Consider the following 22,938-nt stretch of genomic DNA (forward strand, 5'->3'; position numbering starts at 1 on the left):
GAGGATTTATGATCCTTGTGTTCCCTGAAAAAAGCAAATGATGTTGTCGTAGATGCAGAAATGAAACAGCATATTGATTCTTTGCAGAATCCAACTTTATAAATTCATTAGCAGAACAACAAAAAAGGAAAGCTTGAAGCTGCAGCTGAAGAGAGCAGAAAGTGGAGCCTCCTGTGAAGCAGGCAGTGACAGAATGTGTGGTCCTCCATTCGAGGAGAAGCTCCTGAGAGCTTCCAGGAGTTCAGAGATCTGTTGATGTGAAGTGACGGACGCCTCTGGTGGGTTTTGAGAAATACAGAGAGTAAGACACGTCCTCACTCAAAAACAAAACAAAAAACAGATAGAATACCTCCTGTGAATGACAACACAGTGCTAAAAGCTAAATCCGTGAACCACCTGGAATTGTATTCTTGCAGATTACAACGGATAGTTGTGGCTATTTCCTGTTGCTATGCAGAGATAAGGTTGATTGCTCAGGCCTTTTTCATCTCATAAACCAAATCCCTTTGCTGCAGCACTAGCCAGGTGTATGATGATAGCAGCCAGCCCCTCTGGGCTCTTTCTGATAGGCGTGTGTTTTAAACTTTCACAGACTGTGTTCGGCTCCGTGTTTGGCAGCCCGAAGTTGGGTTGGCCGTCCCTGTGGGCAGGATAATCTGCTGTAATCTCTGACTCTGTGATCTGACCACAGCACAGAGTGGGACTGGCTCCGGGTGGGGTGGACGGCTGGGGTTGGAGGAGGTGGGGCTCAATCAGATCATGGCCTTGATGACGTGAAAACACAAGCATGTTTATGCGGGGAAAAAAGACTAAATCAGACATTTTTGTTACATCTGCAAATGTAAGTTCCAGTTTCTTTTTTGCAGCACCAGACTTTTGGCTGCAACCCTTCGTGCAACAATGAGCACAGACCTTCCTCAAAAAAGATGGCTGGCACTGCAGCGCCGGCAACTTCCAAAGTGAGAGTGTGGGGGTAGGGGCTGAAGTGGGTTTGAATTTCCATCAGGGTTAGCATTGTTTTCATTTCTATCTGAGAAAATATCTCTGACTCATCCCAGACTCGAGCCTTTTCTGTTAAACAGATAAAGAAAGGCTTTCTGGAGGGCTTTAACTCAGACACAATGCATGCTGGGAGGTGTGCTGATGTTTCTTAACTCCTATAACTTGAAGAGTTTAATGAGCTTTCAGCAGTCAGGTCAAAGGAAGTCACAATGCTTCAATAAGACAGCAGAAGACACAATGCATGCTGGGAGGTGTGCTGATGTTTCTTAACTCCTATAACTTGAAGAGTTTAATGAGCTTTCAGCAGTCAGGTCAAAGGAAGTCACAATGCTTCAATAAGACAGCAGAAGATTTGTTCCTACCCCACAAATGGTGATGAAAAATGTATAAATTCTGCAGTTTTTGAGTGGCCAACTTATCGTCTCATTAGCAGTCTTCGCACTGATCTTTTCAACTATTTTTCCTGCTCTTGCATCTTTTCTTTGTCCTGATTCTCTCCGTATGTCTGTGCGTTATTTTCCTCCATGCTCCACGAGGCTATAGTGGCCGGATGCCCTCTCTTTATCCAAGTGAGGTGGCACCGGTGTTTCCCCTGAGCTCCTGCTTCTTGTGCACTGTACTGTAAATGTCGGCATAAAAAATGTAAGCAGGCACGAGCACGGCTCTGCCTCCTGTGTTTGCCCGAGAAGCACAAAGGGCAGGGTGAAGCAAGCGGCGGCAAGCTGCCACTGGACAAGCCATTTGAGATGTGTCACTTATTGGCATCCAGCCCAGAAAGCATTCCCTAGCTGAGAGTGTATCTGAATACCCCCCCCCCCCCATTACACACCTTAATGTGCTCAATAGCAACAAAGAACAGCTGTGATTATATGATCAACCTGTGAGAGTAGCACACTTTCCCAATTTGCAAGTCCTCCCTCCTCTTCCCTGCCACTGCCCTCTCTACCTCCCCCACAGTGGTAGCAATCAGCCAGGTGCTAAATGCCAGGGTGAGGTGCCTCTCATGGGTGGGTGGGGGCTGAAATTGCACGTGGAAATAAGCATCTGTGCTTGCTTGGCAGTGTAGGAAGCGGGGGCAGGAAATAACTGTCACTCTCTACTGAGCCTCAGTGTATGGACTGTGTGTTGTGGGGAAAGACCAGGCGATTGACTCAAGGAAGGCTAATCATTAACTTACTGAACTGAGAAGAAAGAAAACCCACAGTGGGTTGAGATTGAGCGTTCACTTTTTAAGGAGCGGTTTAAATGAATGAGTGTTGGCTTCATCCCTTCAGAAGGACCTGATTAACAGCAGCGCTCAGTGCCCAGGAGAGCTGACACCAACCAGACTTTTGGGAATTAGCTGATCTGGCAGCAGCCAGCCGGAGCCAGGGGCTTCTGCGTGATGGTAGTTAATGAATAATCAATGGCAGGAGAGGGTCAGCGGAGAGGATGTATGTAAATCTCCTCTACACTCTCATATAGACTTAATGGTTTAATTAAACTAATCGCTGTATTGAGTCAGGGCTCCCAAGTCCTTTGAAGCCGGCTGTATTAATGACATGAAATCAGGCTCTGCCTTTTGTTGCAGAAATGTGTGCAGAGAGGAGACTAAATGAGGCTCTGCTGCAGCGGCACAGTTCAATTTCCCCAGCTTAGCCTGCATATATAAAAACTCTGCGTGAGAACACGCACGGCTGTAATTCAATAATCCAGCCGAACTCTACCTGTGCAGCTAATTCCTCCGCCAAATCACAATGTAGTGTGGTGTAACAGACGTAATAAGGCAGCTTTACATTTTCCAAGTCAGTGGCTGCCTCTCTCACGCAACACAAGTCACATCAGCCATTATCATGAGGGTGTCTCTAGTGTGCGTCAGCGATGGAGTCCAGGTAGCATGGCAACATGCGAGGCAGCGGCTTTAATGTGCTCCTCTCCAAACAGACAGTTTGCAATCATCAACAAGAAGGAGTCACTCAATCGGCACAAATCCCCATCCCTGTGAGACCTCCGATCATCCTATCATTGTCAGTGGCGATACACTCCAGTGACTCCGCTTTCACAAAACGAAACCAAGAGGGCAGCCCACGACCCGGCCTATGATCAGCCCATGTGGAGTGCTGCTTGTATCAGTTTCTGTATACAGGCATCAAAATTAGAGTCCGACGGAAATGTTCAGCTACAGGAGACACTGGAGAGTATATGTGCCACTGCGTCTCATGTGTGTGTGTGTGTGTGTGTGTGTGTGAGTGAGTCATTTCTGAAGGGTTCACCAGCTAATATCAAGCTGCGACTCTGTATTTAATGGGAGATAGAATAATTGTCTCTTCATCAGCTCTGCGGAGATTACAATAGTAACTGTCAAGTGAATCAGAATTCTTGACATTTTCCCAGTGTGTCTCTGAAAGACACTGTTCAAACAGGCTCTGAGAAGCGGCTTTTTCATAAGTGACTTTCCAAGACAAGCGCCGCCATCCAGCCCCCTGTGCGTCAGAAGCAAACGGTAGTGGCTCTTACCAAGAAGAAAAGTGAGGGAAAGACTCAGATGAAAGGCTAAACTGGTGAATGTGGAAGGGAAGAGGAGAGGAGGAACAGCTTGACAAGGCACCTCATCTTGGCTGTGTTCTTCATCGTGCTCGGGCTTTTAACTGCTCGCTGAAAGCTGGAATTCATGCAGCTGATTTTATGCGTTTTTATTGTTATTTTTGCTGCTGAGGGTAGAAAAAAGGCACTACTCTCAATACATTTCATTTGTGCTCCACTCTGTATGTGCACAGTTGCACACAAACACACACACACACACACACACACACGCACGCACGCACGCACGCACACACACACACACACACACACACGGAGGAATTTTGTGCAGAGTGGCTTTTATTTAGGCACTTAATGAATAAGCTGAAAGAAATATTGATTTATAATGATTTATTGTATTTGTGTGTGTGTGTGTGTGTGTGTGTGTGTGTGTGTGTGTGTGTGTCTTTTTGCCTAGAGGGCCTGCAGTCAGAGTAAAATGCATCAAAAGCATACAGACTTTGTAAGACTAAAAGACTAAATGTTCCCACAAACAACCAAAATAGCCACCAAAATATTTTAAAAAGTAGAAAAATAATCGACAGAAACACTCAAGGAGAGCTTTGTGGTTACAAATAAACAAAAGTCATGCATTTTTACACTTTGATTTCATTTAAATGACACAAAGCTCTGATTTGCATGTTTTTATGATCCCTAAACTCAGCTATACTAAACTCAGCTATACTAAACTCAGCTATACTAAACTCAGCTATACTAAACTCAGCTATACTAAACTCAGCTATACTAAACTCAGCTATACTAAACTCAGCTATACTAAACTCAGCTATACTAAACTCAGCTATACTAAACTCAGCTATACTGTTGCAGCGTTTCTTTATTCCTAACAAAGTATTGAGACACGTTTGAAACGACTACATTTATTTGCATTAGCAACAATGTTTATGAGTTAAAACATCATTCTGGAGTACAGTAAGCCTCAGTTACAGGACAGCCAAATATCAAACTTGGTAAATTGTTAATGACACTAAGAAATGACTTCTTGCTTCCTCCTCTCAGAGGAAATTGCCTCACTCCCCAACGTGTTGTTTCAAAATGCCATTCCGGCGGTTCCAGGGTTACCCAGGCCACTGCAAAAGTATTAATCAATGTCTGCTATCACGAACATAATAAACAATGCCTCGGGAGACTCCTGGGCACATGCAGCGGTCAAGCTGCTCCAACTTTCATTTTCCCTAACAACAAAGCCTTTCTGCGTGTTGCAGAGTGACATGCGTGTTAAATAATTCCAGCTCCAGGCTAGCTACCATTTATATCTAGAGTGTCATCACTTAATTACTCGTGGTTGACCTAATGCACCTTGTTTGAAAATTATTCCATGGTCTGATTGCTCCGAACACGTTAAAGCAGCAGCGTGTCCGTGCACGTGCAAAGGCCAGAGAGAACGCTGAGGCTGTTGATGCTAAAACACAAACTGTTTTGGGCACAAACATCGCACGCTCTTTAGTGGAACAAGTAAACATTTACACAAGGCTATGAGTCAACTCGTTTCCCCCCCGATTTTCCTTTTTTGTCCTCCTCTTCCTGGATTGTTTGTATATTCTCTTCAAATCCTTGTTGCACAGACGCTTCGCGTTTCTGTATTCTGTAGCCTGTGGTCTGTTTCTCTTTCTGATCAGCCTTCCTGTTGCTGCAGAGGAACTGTGAGCGGTGAGATAAGGATGTTGAGAGCACATGCTTGTGATACGGAGGTTGGGGACAGATAAATGCTAGCATATGCAGAAGGGCAAAAGGCTGGCTAGTTAGTTTAAATGAACAAGTTGCTTGCTAGCGGGTTGTAAAGGAGACTGAGAAAACTGGGACAGAGATTTAAGATTCCTGGTCTGGCAGCTGTGGAAGTCAGATGAGCTGATGCAGTGACATGACTGAAGCTTTCACTCCTGAGGAACACACAAACCTGCACAAGCAAGGATCAGGCAGAGCAGAGAAAACCCAGAAAACAAACTGTGGATGTGAGAAGAAGGAACCGGAATTCAAGCATGAGGCCCGAGGATCACGGGAAAGGATATGCATGTTGATGAACTTTGCCTCCTCCAGCATGACACGCGTGGGAGAGCAGGACTGAGGGGAGGATCGGGCCTTGTTACTGGCTCATCGAGGACAGTTTGCAGTGTGCACAAGTGCTGCTGCAGTTCTGTCTGCCTGAGGCGTGTGCGCGCAGTAAAAAGTGGATGGGGGGGGGGCTGCGTGGGAGCGAGGCAGCCATCCAGAGAGTGAGACAGTCAGTTGTAAGTGTAGGCTGGGGGAGTTTTCTTCAGCTGGTCAGCTTCAGCAGCAATGAGTCAGAGGAAGCTGACACGGCAGCTGAGGTTGTGGGAGAGTCCTGAGGGTCCTCCTCATGCCCCTTCGCTCACCTCACCTGTGTCACCTGACGATCAGCCCCGAGGACACGTGGGCTCAGCTTTGTTTCGACGTTTGAGGCTGAACCGCAGCATTCAGGAGCACAAACGCACATCTCATTGTGTTTGCAGGTACAGTTCTGCACCACTGACGTTTAATGTGTACCAGCTTCTCAGAGGAGACTCTGCTGTCTTATTTAGAAACATTAGTGAAATGTGTGAGTGTGATGCAGCTCTCAAGGAGATTTTAAAAGGAGTTAAGTTTGCAAAACGCTGAAGTCAGAATGCAGAAGTCTGAGATCACACAGAAGAAAGGGAGAGGATTAGCATGTGCAATGAAGATTTCCCCCCAGCAGACATTTTTTGATGTGTTTTTCATTACTGAAGGAGCTCGTTTAAGGATAATTTGATCTGTAGCTACATTTCCAAAGCCTCGTGGGAGAAGGAGTGGCTTCTAATTGGCCGATTTATGAGTAGAAAACTCTAAAAATACCAAGCCCAGTTTTAGAAATCAAAGTGGAAGTCATTCAAGGCCGTGTTTGTTTTAAGGGTTTGTCAAATTTAGCAAAACTGAGAAGATAAAAAGGGATGCTCCGTAAAAATAGACCCTGTAATTACACTTTGTCCTTGTCATCAGAACTCTGACACAGAGAAAAGCTTTTTTAGATTTTATCATTTGATTTAAGTTTTGTGGGAGTCTTAATTTTTATATCTTCATGCATGTTTCCATTTAAGTAGAAGATGCTGATCCTGGTCATGTGACTTTGTTTTTAGACCTGCTGAAGAATTGAAACCAGTGTCTCATTTATCTAAAGCAAGTCAAGCCCTTTTATCCTTGACTTGTAGTCCTAAAGATAAAGAAATAACAAGATTTAAACATCTTTAAATTATTATTATTTCCCTTTCTTGTACTTTGTTATATCAGACTTTGTGTAAAAATGTCTCTTAAGGTAGCAAAACAATGCATGTGTGTTAATCTGGAGAGTATCATGTTGTACTCTGTGTGCGTCATCGTGTGTGTGTGTGTGCATGTGCATCCATGTGTGTAGAAGATAAACAAAACACGGACTCAGTCAGAGCAAAACAGCTTCACAGCATTACCAAAGGTCAAAGGTCCCCATGTAATATCCTTGAGTTTATCTGAAAGCCATCGGGCTTAATTCAGCCCTAATAAAATATCGTCATCATTCATGTCTTCAGAGGGAAGTCTTCAACAGAAAAGGGGAGCTAATACATCTGTGTGCTGACTTACGCGTGACTGTGAGACGTGACTTGTCAGAACAGCCTGGTGGCAGTCTGCCAACTCACCATTAGTGCAGAGTCAGAACTAAAGCATCTGTCTCATGCCTCCTACAACTTTCCCTCCAAGTACAACGACAAACTCCAGTGGCTGCATGTTTGACCTTCAAGAGTTTTCTGCTGATAGTCGCTGAGATAAAAAACAAAAACAGCAGAGTACACCCACATAAACACTTTTTGTCCCTGTCTTCTCTCGTCCCTCAGCTTCGATGCAGAGAATGGTCCCTCACCAGGCCGCAGTCCCATGGACTCGCAGGCGAGTCCTGGGTTGGTGCTCCACCCTTCGTTTCCCCAGAGCCAGCGCAGGGAGTCCTTCCTGTACCGCTCAGACTCAGACTACGACACATCCCCCAAAACCATGTCACGCAACTCCTCCATCAACAGTGAGGGGTAAGTTTAAAGTCAGTTCCTCTCTCTCTCTCTCTCTCTCTCACACACACACACACACACACAGAGTGAAAACAGCAGCTGCAAATGATCCCAATCATCGCAGCACAGAGTGTGATTGTAATTATGCAAGCATTATGCTAATGGAGGCATGGTGGAGATGCTTTATCATGTGCTTTTCTTCCTGCCCCATCTTTAAACAAGGCTAAACCACCCAGACCGTCCCCTTCAGGGTCATCCCTATGTTTAGATCCACACAGATTGTGATAAACATCCTCCTCACAGAAGCAGCCTCACACATAAACACTAATGACGAGCACCACAGCTGCTCACGCTCACTTTTCTTTAATTCACTGTATTTTCTGTCCTAATTTTGTCCTGAAGGCACGCCGAAGACATGATTGTCACCCCCTTTGCTCAGGTAAGTTTTCCTGTGATTGCTTAATTTCTGTAAATGGCTATTAGAGGTGGCAAGGTAGTGCAGTGAACTTGTCCTCCCCTCCCCTCGCTCCTTGTCTCCCTCCTACGCTGTCCACCCCCCCCCCCCCCCACCCAGGTGTTGGCCAGCCTACGAACTGTAAGAAGCAACTTCACCATCCTCGCCAATGTCACAACACCCACTAACAAGTCAGTATCATGCAGTGGGAAACCCCTGCCCCACACTTGTGCTCATCACGACTATCTTCTTTGTTTGCAGCGTGTATGCGAACGTACCCATCTCCTTATTCCTATGTGGAAATCATGATTAACTAGTTGATGAGTCTCAGACAATGCCGAGGGAGAATATCATCAGCATCATTTGGCATCTCTCCAGCTAGCTGACTGATGACCGAGAGCGCGGAGCTTAAAGCCTTAGATGTGTGTCCCTGACTCGTTGCCCAGACGATGGAGACGGTCAATAATGCTAAAATTGTTCTCTCTTGTAAAGCAGCAGACAGAAGGAGCTGGCAGGCTTTTAGCTCCACGTCAATATGATATAAAAAGAGATGCAGCACTGAGTTATCAGCTTCTATAATTACACAGAGCTGCACCCTGGAAAACGACTCTCCTGGAACACGTTTGTTACAGCAGTTTCAAAAGGGAGCAGGTGTCGAGATTTGGATTTGGCTATTTTTGGACTGAAACTAGCAAATTTACTTTTTAAAATGAAGTGTGATTTTAATATTGACACTTTTCTCTTTTTTGTAAGCAAATAAATGAATCACATCAAAACAAATACTTAATTTCTTTGTGCAAACTGAGCCTTTTGTTGTCTGATTCTCATATTGGCTGTGTTTTCATTTCACGTTGTACCCCAAAAGGGGGCAGCAGTGTGCAACTCTTCTTTTGATTTAATACTGTGCTTGTCCACAGGAGGTCACCAGTGACAAGCCAACCCACTGTTCCCCAAGCTACACTCTCTGGTAAGCTGTGTCAGCTAATTAAAACCTATCATCTAAGGTAGTTCTCTTTCATTATCACCCTGAAAGCTCCTACACCCCTTAAACGCATCACCAGTAATGTCACTATCAGATCCAGCGAATATTTCATTAGCTGCAGTTACAGCTTATATTTAAAGTATTAATCATGCTGAAGCTTTAGAAATGCTGAACATCTTTTATTTTAACATACAGCTCCATGCAGAGGTTCTGTTCATTCATTTAAATTATCTTATTAAGGAGACACTTGTGTTATTATCTTCGGTGACTCCCAACTTCTTTACACTTCAGCACTTTTTTCACTAATATTTAGCACAGAAGAAGAAGACAATCTTTTCTATAGCATCTCTCAAGATAAAAATCATGAGGCGCTTCAGAAAAACAAAAAAAAATTTAAAAAAATAATTTAAAATATGTTTAAAATGAGAAAAGACAAAAATGTTAGGAAAGGGAGAGAGAAAATGAATAGGAAAGAGGGAAATCAAAGGATCCCGGGAAAGGCGGAATAAGAGCAGGACAAGGAGAGGGTGGTGATGAAGGTCTCGCAAAAGCCATCCTGAACAGCTGAGTTTTCAGCTACAGAAGCTGCTGGCAGAGGAATGTGTTATTTTATGTATTCTTTGTTCATTTAGACATTAAATGGTTCCTAACTAGCCTGGCAAGCCAGACTAAATAAATATATGCAAAGCAAGAATTTGGTCTAGTTCACTAGGCTAGTTCCCAGGGACGTGTCCAGGGAGTGGCCTGGGGTAGCACATGCCACCCTTGGAATCTGATTGGCCACCCCAGGTGTCACCACAGTAATTTACCTTCAAATAGGCTTTTCATTGTCCACAAAAGGCTTGGGGGTAAAAAAAAAAAAGCATAACAATTGGTGCCACACATGCACAAAGTTGTGCTTCACTTGGGCCACCCCATTTTAAAAGATCTGGACACGCCACTGCTAGTTCCTAACTACTAAAGATAAAGCTGGTTCATGTCTGCATGTTCAGTAAAAGAAAACCCGGCTAAGATTTATTTAAAGTGGATTTTTAACGTACTTTACACATAGAATTGGTCACCAATTACAATATGTTCAAATGTATTTACTCTATGAAAAACACCAACAATAACACAGTTTGACAGACAGAACTCAAGACTTTAACACCAACAACGTACTGCATTAAAGGATCACAAAGTAATGGTGTTCCCATTTAAATATACGAGAAGGAGAGAACAAAAGCATTTTAGGAGTAGCAGCATCATATTCATTTTTGCATCAGTGCAACAACTCCTTCCTGACTGCAAAAATATGCATAAGAGAATTAGATGGAGACAATAATGGTTCTGTCTTACCTTAATATAATAACAGTAGAAACTTTGTGCTGTCTTAATATTTTGACCAGATGAAATCATTAATGTTTCTGGTTCTGCAAGGAAAACAACTTTACAAGCATAATGTTGTGCAAAAAAGGATTAATTTTTTTTTCATTTTATGAGAAACAAATGAAAAAGAAGCCCTAAACATTGTTTTAGGCAGTCTAGGTGGAAACTTTTAAAGGAGCAACATGTAAAAATTCTTCTGTGAAATAATCACACAACAGTGTAACGTCTCATTCATGTTGGTAGGAAGGTTATACTGGCGGCCGGCTGGAGGTTGTCAGTTTTTCTCCTTAAAAAAACAAAACAAAAGACAGACGTGGTTACTTGATGTTACAGTGAAACGTGTGTGCAGTGAATAATGAGTCAATCGCTGTATTTTACTTCTTTTTTTGAGTAATTCGGAACAATAACAGCAAGCTAATAGCAAGACGACAAACTAATACACTTCCTGTTAAACTTAGTTTATGCTTGACACATTTACTTTCCGCTTGGTGATGCGGCTCGCGGATGGAACGAGCATCACAACTTGCAGCGTTTATGGTTCATGCGGCTTGTCTCTGCAGTGAGACAATATTCTCCCAAACTGTAGGGGGCAGCATGGAGCTCTACGGCATGCATCCAACATTACACCATAGTAGAAGTAAAAAGTTACTGTTGTTTACAACATGGCATTCCAGCATTTTTTAACAGCGTCCTCGTCTTTTCCGACAGTGCGAGCTATTTCTCTCCAAGAATTATTAACAACATGTTGATCACGGTGACCTTTGAGAGCTGAATCATACAAATGTCTGTATTTACGAACCTCTGCCATACTAGTTCTTGCCGGTCCGCCATGTTTTTCCGCGTCCGACCATCTGCGTGGTTAATTTCCTAGGTGCGCGGTACGGAAAGTTTGGGCCATGCGGAGGCATGGTGGAGGGGTGTGGTTTTTAAAATGACGCAACTTTTCCGCGTGGACCTCGCGAACGTGTCAAGCATAAACTAACCTTAAAGGAGACAATTTACCGTAATAAGTGTAGTAAGTGCTCCCTATTGTAAAATATCTAAAAGTGCTAACAGCAGATATGACAATTTATTTTCTATTTATCAACTTACTGAGTATGACTCATTTGTCATCTAGAAACTTTTGGTGCTGATTTATAACTTGCAACAGCCATGAAAATCATGAAACAATGGTTGGAAAGTGCCTTTTTACTCAGAAAAATGGGATGCAGGAAGCACATTTGACCACAGGATGTCACGCTTACTTCATTCTCACATATTGCACCTTAAAGCTGTGAAACGGTGCTTATCTGTTTTTGTCGGTTTATTGTGTGTGTGTGTGTCTGTGTGTCCTCCGCAGAGGAGACATACCAGCAGATGGCTCAGGAGACTCTGGAGGAGCTGGACTGGTGTCTGGACCAGCTGGAAACCATTCAGACACACCGCTCAGTCAGTGAGATGGCCTCCAACAAGGTGTGCAGATAAAATCCACGCAAACACACATTTTCACCAGCGTTAACTCAGGTTGTTCTCATGACTGAAATATTAAAACACATGTAATTACCGAACTACTGAGCAAAATCCTCTTTCATTGAAAAAGTTCAGTGTTTGAGCCTAAAAAGTGATAATAGTCCCTTTTGAACTTCTTTCCGGTGCAGCCGTCAATCAATAAATTAATCATATGAATGCTTTTTAACTGATGAGATTGGCAGCATGGCATACAGCCATGTTACACCAGTTAATGGCCATTTTATTATTCCATCAGTAAATCCAAGAGTCTGCCTGCATGAGCATGCACAGGCTTCTTAAGGATCCATGCATTTTTATTTTTAGGGGCACAGAGATGGAGAGAGCGAGAGAGAATGAGGTGAGAGAGGAAAAGGATGAGAGTGTCTATGAGTGGGAGGGGAAGACTGGTCCTGATGCTGATGTCTCTGCTCTAACCTTGGTTGCTATCTAAAAGCAGCAGGATCTGCCCGTCCTGCTTATTCATTGGTTTGCCACTCTGACCACAAGACATGTGGTTTGAGCAACAACCAATAAAAGAAAGGCGACACTCCTTTAAAAGTCGCCTGTCTTAAAGAAACAGCACCGTTACCTTGTTCAATTCCATTCTCCGTGTTACTACGTGTTGCATTTACAATCAGTTGGGCATTTAATGCAAACATGTGGATGAAAACAAAATTGCAGAATGAAACAATCCACATGTTTAAGGGGTGAGGAGAATCTCTGGGGTCAAACTTCGTCTCTGTGAACACCTTTCTGCATGTCAGCAGCAGCAACAGCAGCAGCTGCAGCTGAGCCAAAGACATCCTCCAACACGGAGGTGCACTCATGAATATTCCCACTCAGTCTCTCACTCTCACGCACACCCTTGCTCACTCACATATTTTGACAGACATCCATGCTGTCGTGTCGCACATGCGCACTCAGCCTCAAACAGGAGCCAGGCGCAGACACACACATGCACGCGCCTGCAGCCACTGCCTGATTAGCTTGCGAGGGCTGTCTACAGCATCCTGGGAAATGGCGCAAGAGGCAGAGCATTGGAGGACGATCGGCAGCCCGAAGCAGCAGGATTAGACCGCTGGTGTTTTGGACAGCCGAGAGATGGCGTGACTTGAAGGAGAGGACTGGTTACAGGAGCAATCAGGAGGCGAGCCGATTGCCTGTGAACAGACTGAGAAGTGGCACAGGCGGGCTGATGCACCGGTAGGACTGGGCCGGGGCTTTGGATCTGTACTGTTGGGGAGGGGCAGGAGACGCAGGCAGAGGGAGACTGTTTTTCCAGACCAAAGCTTTGGTGCGATTCTCCAGCCCGATCGTCTGAGGCCTGCCTCCATCCCCCTCTGACTCTTTCTACCAGAGCCTTTCATTTCTTGTTTTTCTCCCATCTTCATCCCTCCCACCCCCTCTCCTTTTCCCGATGTTACTGCTGTCATCCAAGTTTCCTTTACCTCCATCCTCTGAGACCACAGCCATTGTTTTCTCTTGCCAGCTCTGCTTTGTTTCCACTCCAGTCATCTGGTTTCTCTGTTAAGCCACTCAGTTCCTGCCACATCCTCTTTTTATTTACCTATTATTTCTAATTAACACTCGTCTCTTCCATCAACTCTCGTCTGTGCCCTTCTCACAGTCTCTCTTGATTTCCCTCCATCTTTACTCACTCAGCATCCATCATTATTCTGTGGGGACTAGAGATTTGGGTCAGCCTGCTCAGCAAATGGGATAAGATGTAGTCCCCACGGTAAGCAGACCCAGGGGCTCCTGGTCTGCCCATCAGGGAGACCATCACCTTCTGACAACAGAGGCTGGAGCCTGACTCAGGACTGACGGGGCGGCCTGTTGTGGAGTTCTATATGTAGAAGAGGATCATCTGCACCCTACCCTTCACCCCTTCCCCTTTCCCCAACTTGGGGCAGCTGCCACTCTGGAGTGTCCCAGCTTGACTGGCTGTAGCCTCTCTCCCCGCACCCTGACGACACCCTCATGCCACTGGGGCACCCACAGTGCACCCGCCCCGCTTCACTACCGCACCTCCTTCTTGTGTCAAAGGCCCAGACCTCCGGATGCCCTCAACATGGGTGTGGTTGAGACTATTGACCCAGAGCCATCCCCCTGTGCCTCGCCTGTACCAGGGGGATACAGGCTGCCCCGTTCCTCCAGCTACAGTCCCCTGCAGGGGAGGCCAGGGGCAGAGCTGGACCTCGGTGCAGCTGATGGAGGAGTTATGGAGGGAGGTGGGACGGCGGCAGAGCGCAGGACGCCCTTAGTGGACCTGTTCTGTGAGACCTGCTCAAGGCCCTGGCTCATCGGTTGGTGGGACCAGGTAGGGTTGATAAACAAGGTCTGAGCGTTGTGAAGTTGGATAAATGCTCTAAACACTTTGTGTTCCTTTACTCAGATTATAAACAAGTCATATACGAGGTAATCCCAGTTTTTTAGTTCAGTACCTGGTTATAGATCTATTAGGTATTAGAACATGTGCAATAATTCATCTATGAATCCAGACAGGAGGCATAAAGGTTAAAAATAACTCATCATCTCTGTGGTGTGTAAAAGATGCCAGATGTGTGAACAGCAGATGTTTACATCTCCACACCTGGTCAATATTTCTGCAACATGTTAGAAAAAAAGTAGAAACACCTAAAAGATTTAGTATTTTACTGTGTCACACAGACATTTTCTATTTTTTACCCTGGAGTACCAGATCCCTCCTGTGGCCTTAAGGCTGACCTCCACTCAAACTTCAGGACGTTGCGTCTTCTATTAAAAGAAAACTAAAACATGTATTTTTTTCTTCCTCTAATCCTTCTGACTGCATTCATTACATATATTGATGAGCTAAAATGGTGTTTCTATACTTACTATGAATTAGTTGCATTGGTTTTACCACTCTAAAAATCAAGTTTACATTGCTTTTCTTTAGAGTCAAGACGATTTTAGTCACAGTCACATTTTTCATATATGTTCATGATTGTTGCTGAAATCAAAGGTATAGCCCCCCCCCCCCCCCCCCCCCCAACACACATGCAGGTGTGTTAAGTGCATACACGGTTGTTTGCGTGTCTGTGTGTTTTTGTATATATATATATATATATATATATATATATACATTTGCTTCATTAGTCAGTGTCAGAGGAAGAGTGTTGTTTGTCCTGGCTCTTAGACTGGCATTAGAGACGTGTTGGTTGGCAGCCATGACTCAGCATGACAGCATTAAGGCAGTAAAGAATGAAAGAGTGTGTTTGTGGGGGTAAGGGGGGGTGATGCGCTGCCTAAGTGTGCCACTGGGCTACGATTTTCAGGGCTCCTGATGACCCTTTATGTATGACTGGTTGCATGATTTTCTGCTTGTGAGGTGAGATCATTTGTGGAAAAGAAGAGCTGCTTGTGAGGGAAATATGGTGGTAAGACATGTTGTGTAAAAATATCAGCGAAGCAGAAAGAAGTCTGAGATGAAAACAGATTTGCTTTAATAGTTTTGTGTTCCTCGTGGGGGAGGAGGAGGGGGGTTGTTGAGCACAGAACATCAACAGGGAGGAGATGAAAGCGAGGGGAAACTGACCTTGGTAAAGGTCAGAGACACCTGCCGACTCCCTCAGAATGTCACCCAAACAGCCACGGCTCTCACATCAAGCTGAAGGACTGACTGTGAGGAGGCAGTTGCTATGGCAACTGCTCCGGTTGCCATGGAGATTATTATGTGTGAAAGATCAGTCATTAGGACACAGACTGAGGGGTCTGTCCAAATCTCAATGTACCTTCTCATGTCTCGGGGAGCCATTAAATCCTTCCAACACCCCGCCGCATCTGCAGAAACACAAAACGTTACATAAAAGCAGGAGAACGTTCAGCTTCCTGCCTTTCTGTGGGGATAATGTATTCACTTGATCACATTTGTGTCTGGGACCTGCAGACTGTGGCTGACACTGCAGATGTAGAAGGAACAATACATGTAAAAATGGCACATTGCTGCGACACATTTTAAAAGCCAAGCAAGCCGGGGTATCGAACAGCCTGTTCTCAGCTGAGAAAAGGAGGACGGATGATTCATAATTGATCTCCTCACCCTCTAATACATCAGGATGATAATTATTTTCTCAAATTGAAATCAAAGGAATTTTTTGCCTGTGTTTGTGCTTGCAAATGTAATCTGAACTGCAGTGTAAATAATGTGTTACTTATGATGTGCTTCTACATTATAATTTCTGTGACTCACTTCTGTCTGTTCTCAGTTCAAGAGGATGTTGAACAGGGAGCTGTCCCATTTGTCAGAAATGAGTCGCTCAGGGAACCAAGTATCAGAATACATCTCCACTACCTTTCTAGGTGAAGCAAACCTGCCCTTCTGTTACCAACAAACTAATTAGCTCTGAGGTAAAGTGGCTGACCGTGGACCCTTGATCCTTTCAGACAAGCAGAATGAGGTGGAGATCCCGTCTCCAACTCTGAGGGAGAGAGAGAAGCCCATGTGTCATATCAGCGGTGTGAAGAAGCTGACACACAGTTCCAGCCTTTCCAATTCCACCTTGCCTCGGTTTGGCGTCAAGACGGAACACGAGGAGGCGTTAGCCAGGGTGAATGAAGCCAACAGCGGCACACACTACCACAGTCCCAGAAGCAGGAAAACACGTTTCCGTATTTACCATAAACCTTGCTGTCATACATAATGATGTCACAGTGATGTCACATGCAGACATTTGTGTTTGATCTCCATTGATGGACACATAACTGCATGATGAATGATGACACTGCATACATCCCTGCAGGAGCTGGATGACTTGAACAAGTGGGGCCTTAATATCTTTCATGTGGCAGAGTTTTCCAACAACCGACCCCTCAGCTGCATCATGTTTGCCATCTTTCAGGTGAGACGAAAAGCAGAAACCGAGATTACTCACTCATTTGGCAGAAAAACTGTAAAAAGCTGCATGTAGTGCACACAACACATCTTGTCAGCTTTTAGTTTGCATCTTTGACACATTGATTGAGGGGTTGATTGATTTTTATTTGAACATAACAACTAAGATAGAAATAAAAACAACTGTTTACAGAAAAAACAAACAACAAAATAAAAGAAAACAGGTATAGCTATCGAGCCTACAAAAAATAATAGAAAAGAATAAATATTTTATATTCAGTTTAAAAAGGGAAGAAGCCAATGCTCATTAAATCCTACCCCAACTGACTCAACAAAAATACACATGTAAATATTTCTATAATTAAATCGCTCTCCATGTAAAAAATACTCAATCTACACAATAAGTCTCATTAGATGAACAATTTTCCAACCTCACCCATCAAAATACCACAGAGAACTCTAAGCTGTGTTACATCCATTAATAGAAGTAGAAGAGCTTGCATCATCCAGAGGGACATCAGGTGCTCCCACAGCCCATGGGACATCAAATGTAGAGGAGAGAGACTGGCTGGAGCAAACTGGTCCTGAGTACTTTACTAGGTACAAACAAACAGAACTAACGTTTCGACTCTGAAGAAGACAACCTGTTCTGTTTGTTTGTTTGCACCTTGTAAAGTACTCAGGACCAGTTTGCTCCAGCCAGTCTCTCTCCTCTACTGGGTTACATCCATGTTTTGGATTTGGGCTTTTTAATATAAAAATTTAAAATTGATTTATATTCACGTAAACTTTCATAAATCATCCAGACCGGTCCACAAATTCACTCCACAGACTACCATGCACATTCACCTCGTTGTTGTACACGTTTTGTGTTTTCTAAGATTTAGCTCACCTCTCAACTCGTAATCCTCGCTCCTTTAAAAACATTTTAATATGATCTGGTAATTGATCATTTCTTGCTCTGTACATTATTTGTTCCACTTTCAATTTTAATGAATTTGTGTGCTCCAGATATCCCACTTTATGAATGATCTTTTGTAAAGTGCATTTGTATGTATGTCCGCAGATCTCCACACAGTAACTCAGATATGAATCAACCATTGAATAGTAGAGAATTGCCTCGTTTTTGCGAAAACAGCAGTACTTTTTGCCACTTTTGGTTTTACATGTCTGATGTGACGCTTCCAGCAGATTTTATGATCCAGCATAACACCACAAATGTATATTCACACACCCATTCAATGATATTTACCATTACTTGTAGTTGTTTGGGTAGTTTTCATTTTCCAAACCATATTATCTTAGTTTTACTTAATTTCATTGACAATTTATTCATATCAAACCACAATTTTACACGATCAATTGCTGCTTTTGTCTGTAAAAGCTGTTGTAAACTCTCCCAAGAACAAAAGATACTGGTACCAACTGCAAATGAAATACATGTAATTATCCTTGTTACATTTCATATGTCATTTATATAGATTATGAACAATTTGGTCCCTAAAATTGACCCTTGAGGCACACCACAGTTTATATCCATGTAAGCTGATTTGTGTTGACCCATTTAATTGTTGTCCATTCTTTAAGTAACTAATTATCCAGTTTATTCTCACTCCTCTAACGCCACAGCGTTCCAGTTTTGTAAATAATATCTTGTGGTCAATGGTATCAAATGCTTTCTTTAGGTCTATAAACATTCCTGCTGCCCATCTTTTATTGCATTTGTGATTTAATCAACTAATTCTAATATTGCTAGAGATGTTGATACATTCTACAGGTGAAACTGGACTAATTACAATGTGGTGCATAAGTCCATTTATTTCAGTAATTCAGCTTCGACCGAGAGACCATCTAAAGGCTCGGGAACCCTTTGCAGGAACTTTTGCACCATATTCTAACTCTTTGAGTATCACCTGTATCTAAAGTGTCATCATATGAAACTAAAGGTCTGGATTGAATGATAAGAATAAGTCCTATGTAATGTTGCTGCTGCAGGAAAGAGATCTACTGAAGACCTTTCGGATCCCTGTGGATACTTTTGTCACCTATGTGATGACCTTGGAAGACCACTACCACGCCAATGTCGCCTACCACAACAGCCTTCATGCTGCTGATGTCACCCAGTCCACTCATGTGCTGCTGTCCTCACCGGCTCTCGATGTAAGCATCTTTATTTGAGTTTTGTGAAATAACACTTCAACTGTCTAACATGAAATAAAACAACTTCTTGTTTGTCTTCTCGGACAGGCTGTTTTCACCGATTTAGAGATATTAGCAGCATTATTTGCTGCTGCCATTCATGATGTAGACCATCCAGGAGTGTCAAACCAGTTCCTCATAAATACCAGTGAGTGAACGCAGGAAGTTATTGCTTAGTTCAGAACCTTTTCATTTTAATCAGTTGACAGTACAGTAATCCTACAATAATTATTCATGTGTTTTTGTTGACATTTGTTTTGTCAGACTCAGAGTTAGCCCTGATGTATAACGATGAGTCTGTGCTGGAGAACCATCACCTGGCTGTGGGCTTTAAGCTGCTTCATGAGGAGAACTGTGACATCTTCCAGAACCTCAGCAAAAGGCAGAGACAAAGCCTGAGGAAACTCGTTATCGATATGGTGGGTATTTCATAACATGCTCACTTTAAATGTTGAATATAACCTTCTTCACTTGTTCTGACTTTATATTTTCTAAGTATTTCTATATGCTCCTCTCACATATTAAAATCACATTTGTTCCCAGGTTTTGGCAACAGATATGTCCAAACACATGAGTTTGCTGGCAGACCTCAAGACTATGGTAGAAACCAAAAAAGTGACAAGTTCTGGAGTGCTGATGCTCGACCATTACACTGATCGGATACAGGTACACCTGCAAGTTCAGACAAGTTATCCTGACTCGACTAAAACTAAATAAATAAAACTTCTCTTAGAAATAACTAATAGGTACATTGTTTATAATGATACAGATAACACTCACTGCGACCCCCTGTGTGAGGTAAAACAAATGATATTTGTAGTCTAAGATAGGCAGATATACAGTAAATGAACAGTTATGAAAGCAAATTCCTGCATTTATATTTACATAAATGTCCATAAATGTCGAGATACACGGTTGGTAGGACCCAAAATGCAGTAACCCAGGATGACACGAGGCAGGAGTTGAATATAAAGAAAAAATCCTTTTATTTTAGGATGAACCAAACAGCAAAAAGAAATCCCAAAAGGCTGGAAGCCAAAAGTCCAAAAATCCAGATAATGATCTGGAGATCCAAAAACACAAGAGACACAAGAAGACTAGCTCCAAACACTAGAGGCACGAGAAGACTTGACAGAATTACCACAATGGACCGACACCAAACAGAGACAAGACAGGGCTTAAATACACAAGGAGAACAATTAAGGAAACAGGAAGCAGGTGTGTGGAGTGAGGGCTGGAGGGAAGGCAGGTGACAATAATTATCTAAATGGGGAAACCGAACCAAAGGAGGACAGATAAACCTAAAACTATAAACACAAAACCAAACTAAAGACTGCAGGAAGGACTCACACACACACACACACACACACCATCACACAAAAATGCACTCACACACATACACTGAAGTGGGGAATGGACACAAACACACGCACGCACGCACGCACGCACGCACACACACACACACACACACACACACACAAGCTCTTGAGCAGGGGAATGAATGATACAGGACCTGGGAGGAATGATTTTAAAGGGCAACAACATAAGACACATAACTGAGATGCAGACAAAGGACACATGAGGGCGCTATGAGACACAAAAGGGAATCTAGAGAGGGATGGAGAAACATCAGGAGACACATGAAGGAAGACGCAGACGCAGACCATGACAACAAACTGTTGTTTGACTTTGCTGTAAATGTTTGAGCAGGTGGTTACTGTGTGTGAGGTGTGTATTGTCTGAGTTTTTTCTGTCTTTATATTTAAGATTATACAAAAAAGATTAGCTACTGACTAAATTAGTTCTTCTGCAAACCCGGATAGTGTTCGTTAGAAAGTTTTATGCTCATGATTAACCAAAACCAATACGCTACTTGACAAGAAAGCAGTGTTAGAAAGTAGAAAAATATACAAAAGCCTTAAAGAGAAATTCCACTTTTAAGTGAAATTTAGTCTATTGATGTATTCCCCAGAGTTAGATAAGTGGGGAAACACATTCTGTAACTAGCCCAGTCATTCTCCTAATCTGATTCATTTGCTTTAGGTTAGCATACACAAGTGAATGGTAACAGCTAGCATTTCAGTCATTCAAATTCACAGACACCTACTTCCATAAACAACAAATGGTGTAGCTACTAGGTTTTTACCAGTACAACACTTTGGAGCAGCATAGTAAGTTGTATTAAAATGGCCAAGTACATGACAGTAGGGGTTGTATCAACTAGTCGACTAGTCGAATTTACTGCTCTGTAGTGACTTTTTATGCCTTTCATCGACTAGTCGCTGTCACGTGATAATGACCGACAAGATGCAGTCCTCTGAAAAGACAGCAGGTTACGAGCCCCTGCACGTCTGGAGGTGACGCGCTGTGCCAGAGCGTCAGTATCTGACGCCCGCGGTAAAATGGACATTTGACCGAATTGTGACCTTTACCCTCTTGCAATTTAACCTTCCCCTCACCCCAATCCTAACCTTAACCAGCTTGCGAATGCATAGCTCTGATCGTTGACGCGCTCCAGACATCTGAGTCCTGAGCACGGCCACAGTAACATTATATAAAACAAATTTAACACGCGATCGTTCATGTCGGCTCATTTCCTTTTATGGTTTCTGTCTTTTATTTGTGCCTGATGCGTTTCGCTGCTGTGGAGTGGGGCGCATCACCTGTTTTGTCCTCGGTGACGCACCTAACTGATGTGGCCGGTGAGCACTCCACTGTTTTTGCGGTTGGTAGATCTTTTAGAACTGCACTCATAAGGTGAATATATATGAACCCAGGTAGCAGTTTCTCTTTAGGACTGAGAGGAGATGCAGGAAGATAATAAACAGACAGGACAGAAAAATAGTCACATAGAAACAAGTTAGTTTTTGTACCTGGTGGTTGCAACAAACAGACACCATTGAAGGTAATCAGAAGTGAGGAACAGAAAATGAAATAATTATTTTAATGTTTAGAGCAGCAGGAACTCCGAGAGGCTGCAGGCGCATCAGTGAGTTTGTGGCCGCTGCGCAGGGGAGGGGGGAGAGGGCTGAAGCAGAAACTACCGTTGTTAAGAGAAATGTGTTTAACTTTGAAAATGTGGGCGCAATTTTAATTGTCAAAAACTCCAGCGAATCAACCCCCACCCCACCCCACGTCGGAAAAAACGCTTGGTCACCCGTCCTCAGTTTTAGCCGCTTCAGGTGTATGATGTCATCAACGACTAGTCGAAGTCGACTTGATTTTCATTACTTGACGGTCAACTTTAAAGAAAATGAAGTCATGCAGCCCCTACATGACAGATGACGTAGGTTGTGGCTGCTGCGTCGTGTCCTTATGCCCTGTAGCACCGGCTTACAGCGGAACTTTGTTGTAGTCCCAAGTCTAAATCGGCTCCTGTCATTTCCTTCATGCTACTTATTACTTTCATTTACAGTGGATATGATTATTGAGGTCACCAAGACAAATTAGGATAAATATTGAGTAAATTTCATGATTTTTTCACACAAAATGCTAGCTGTTACCATTCACTTGCTAAGCTAAAGGGAAAGGATGTTGTTTGTAATTTCAGTGTTAAGATTGATTCTCAGCTTAATTTTGATGTTCAAGTCAATAGTTAGGTTGGAGTTTTTTTTTCACACTTTATAAGGTTAAATCCTTTTTGACTAGGAATGACTTTGAGGAGCTTATCCATGCATTTATGACATCTCGTTTAGACTACTGCAATAGTATTTTCTTGGGTATTAATCATGGGTGTATTGCTAGGCCGCTGCTCGTCTCCTGACTGGCACATGTAGGTTTGATCATATCACTCCAGTTCTTGCCTCTCTGCATCGGATCCCAGTTAAGTCCCGTGTGCAGTTTAAGATTTTGGTTTTAGCTAACAAATGTTTGAATGGACTTACTTCTAGCTCGTGGCATGTGTTCCAACTAGTGGATTGCGTTCGGCTGAGCAGTATAGGTGGAATGTACCTAGGGCAAGGCCACAGAAAAGAGGTTTTACATCTTTCTCTGTGCAGCGCCGACCCTG

At 43.3% G+C, this 22,938-nt stretch overlaps 1 protein-coding gene across 3 annotated transcripts in view; it reads left to right on the forward strand.

Annotated features, from left to right (window-relative positions):
• Positions 1-22,938, forward strand: part of pde4a (phosphodiesterase 4A, cAMP-specific) — a 53,713-nt gene that overhangs the window by 28,965 nt on the left and 1,810 nt on the right. The window contains exons 1-13 of one of the 3 annotated variants that reach the window (XM_015948525.3): positions 5,744-6,050; positions 7,422-7,607; positions 7,989-8,025; positions 8,161-8,231; positions 8,958-9,007; positions 11,727-11,839; positions 16,105-16,198; positions 16,283-16,446; positions 16,639-16,737; positions 18,726-18,890; positions 18,978-19,077; positions 19,194-19,348; positions 19,473-19,595. In XM_015948525.3, coding sequence (XP_015804011.1) covers positions 5,857-6,050; positions 7,422-7,607; positions 7,989-8,025; positions 8,161-8,231; positions 8,958-9,007; positions 11,727-11,839; positions 16,105-16,198; positions 16,283-16,446; positions 16,639-16,737; positions 18,726-18,890; positions 18,978-19,077; positions 19,194-19,348; positions 19,473-19,595 — 1,551 coding nt within the window. In that variant the 5' untranslated portion in view covers positions 5,744-5,856. Of the gene's footprint in view, positions 1-5,743; positions 6,051-7,421; positions 7,608-7,988; positions 8,026-8,160; positions 8,232-8,957; positions 9,008-11,726; positions 11,840-13,698; positions 14,196-16,104; positions 16,199-16,282; positions 16,447-16,638; positions 16,738-18,725; positions 18,891-18,977; positions 19,078-19,193; positions 19,349-19,472; positions 19,596-22,938 lie in introns of those variants that run through there. The other 2 variants (XM_015948524.3, XM_015948526.3) reach the window with 2 other exon arrangements.

Source organism: Nothobranchius furzeri, chromosome 5, assembly GCF_043380555.1.
Source record: "Nothobranchius furzeri strain GRZ-AD chromosome 5, NfurGRZ-RIMD1, whole genome shotgun sequence".
Classification (NCBI taxonomy): domain Eukaryota; kingdom Metazoa; phylum Chordata; class Actinopteri; order Cyprinodontiformes; family Nothobranchiidae; genus Nothobranchius; species Nothobranchius furzeri.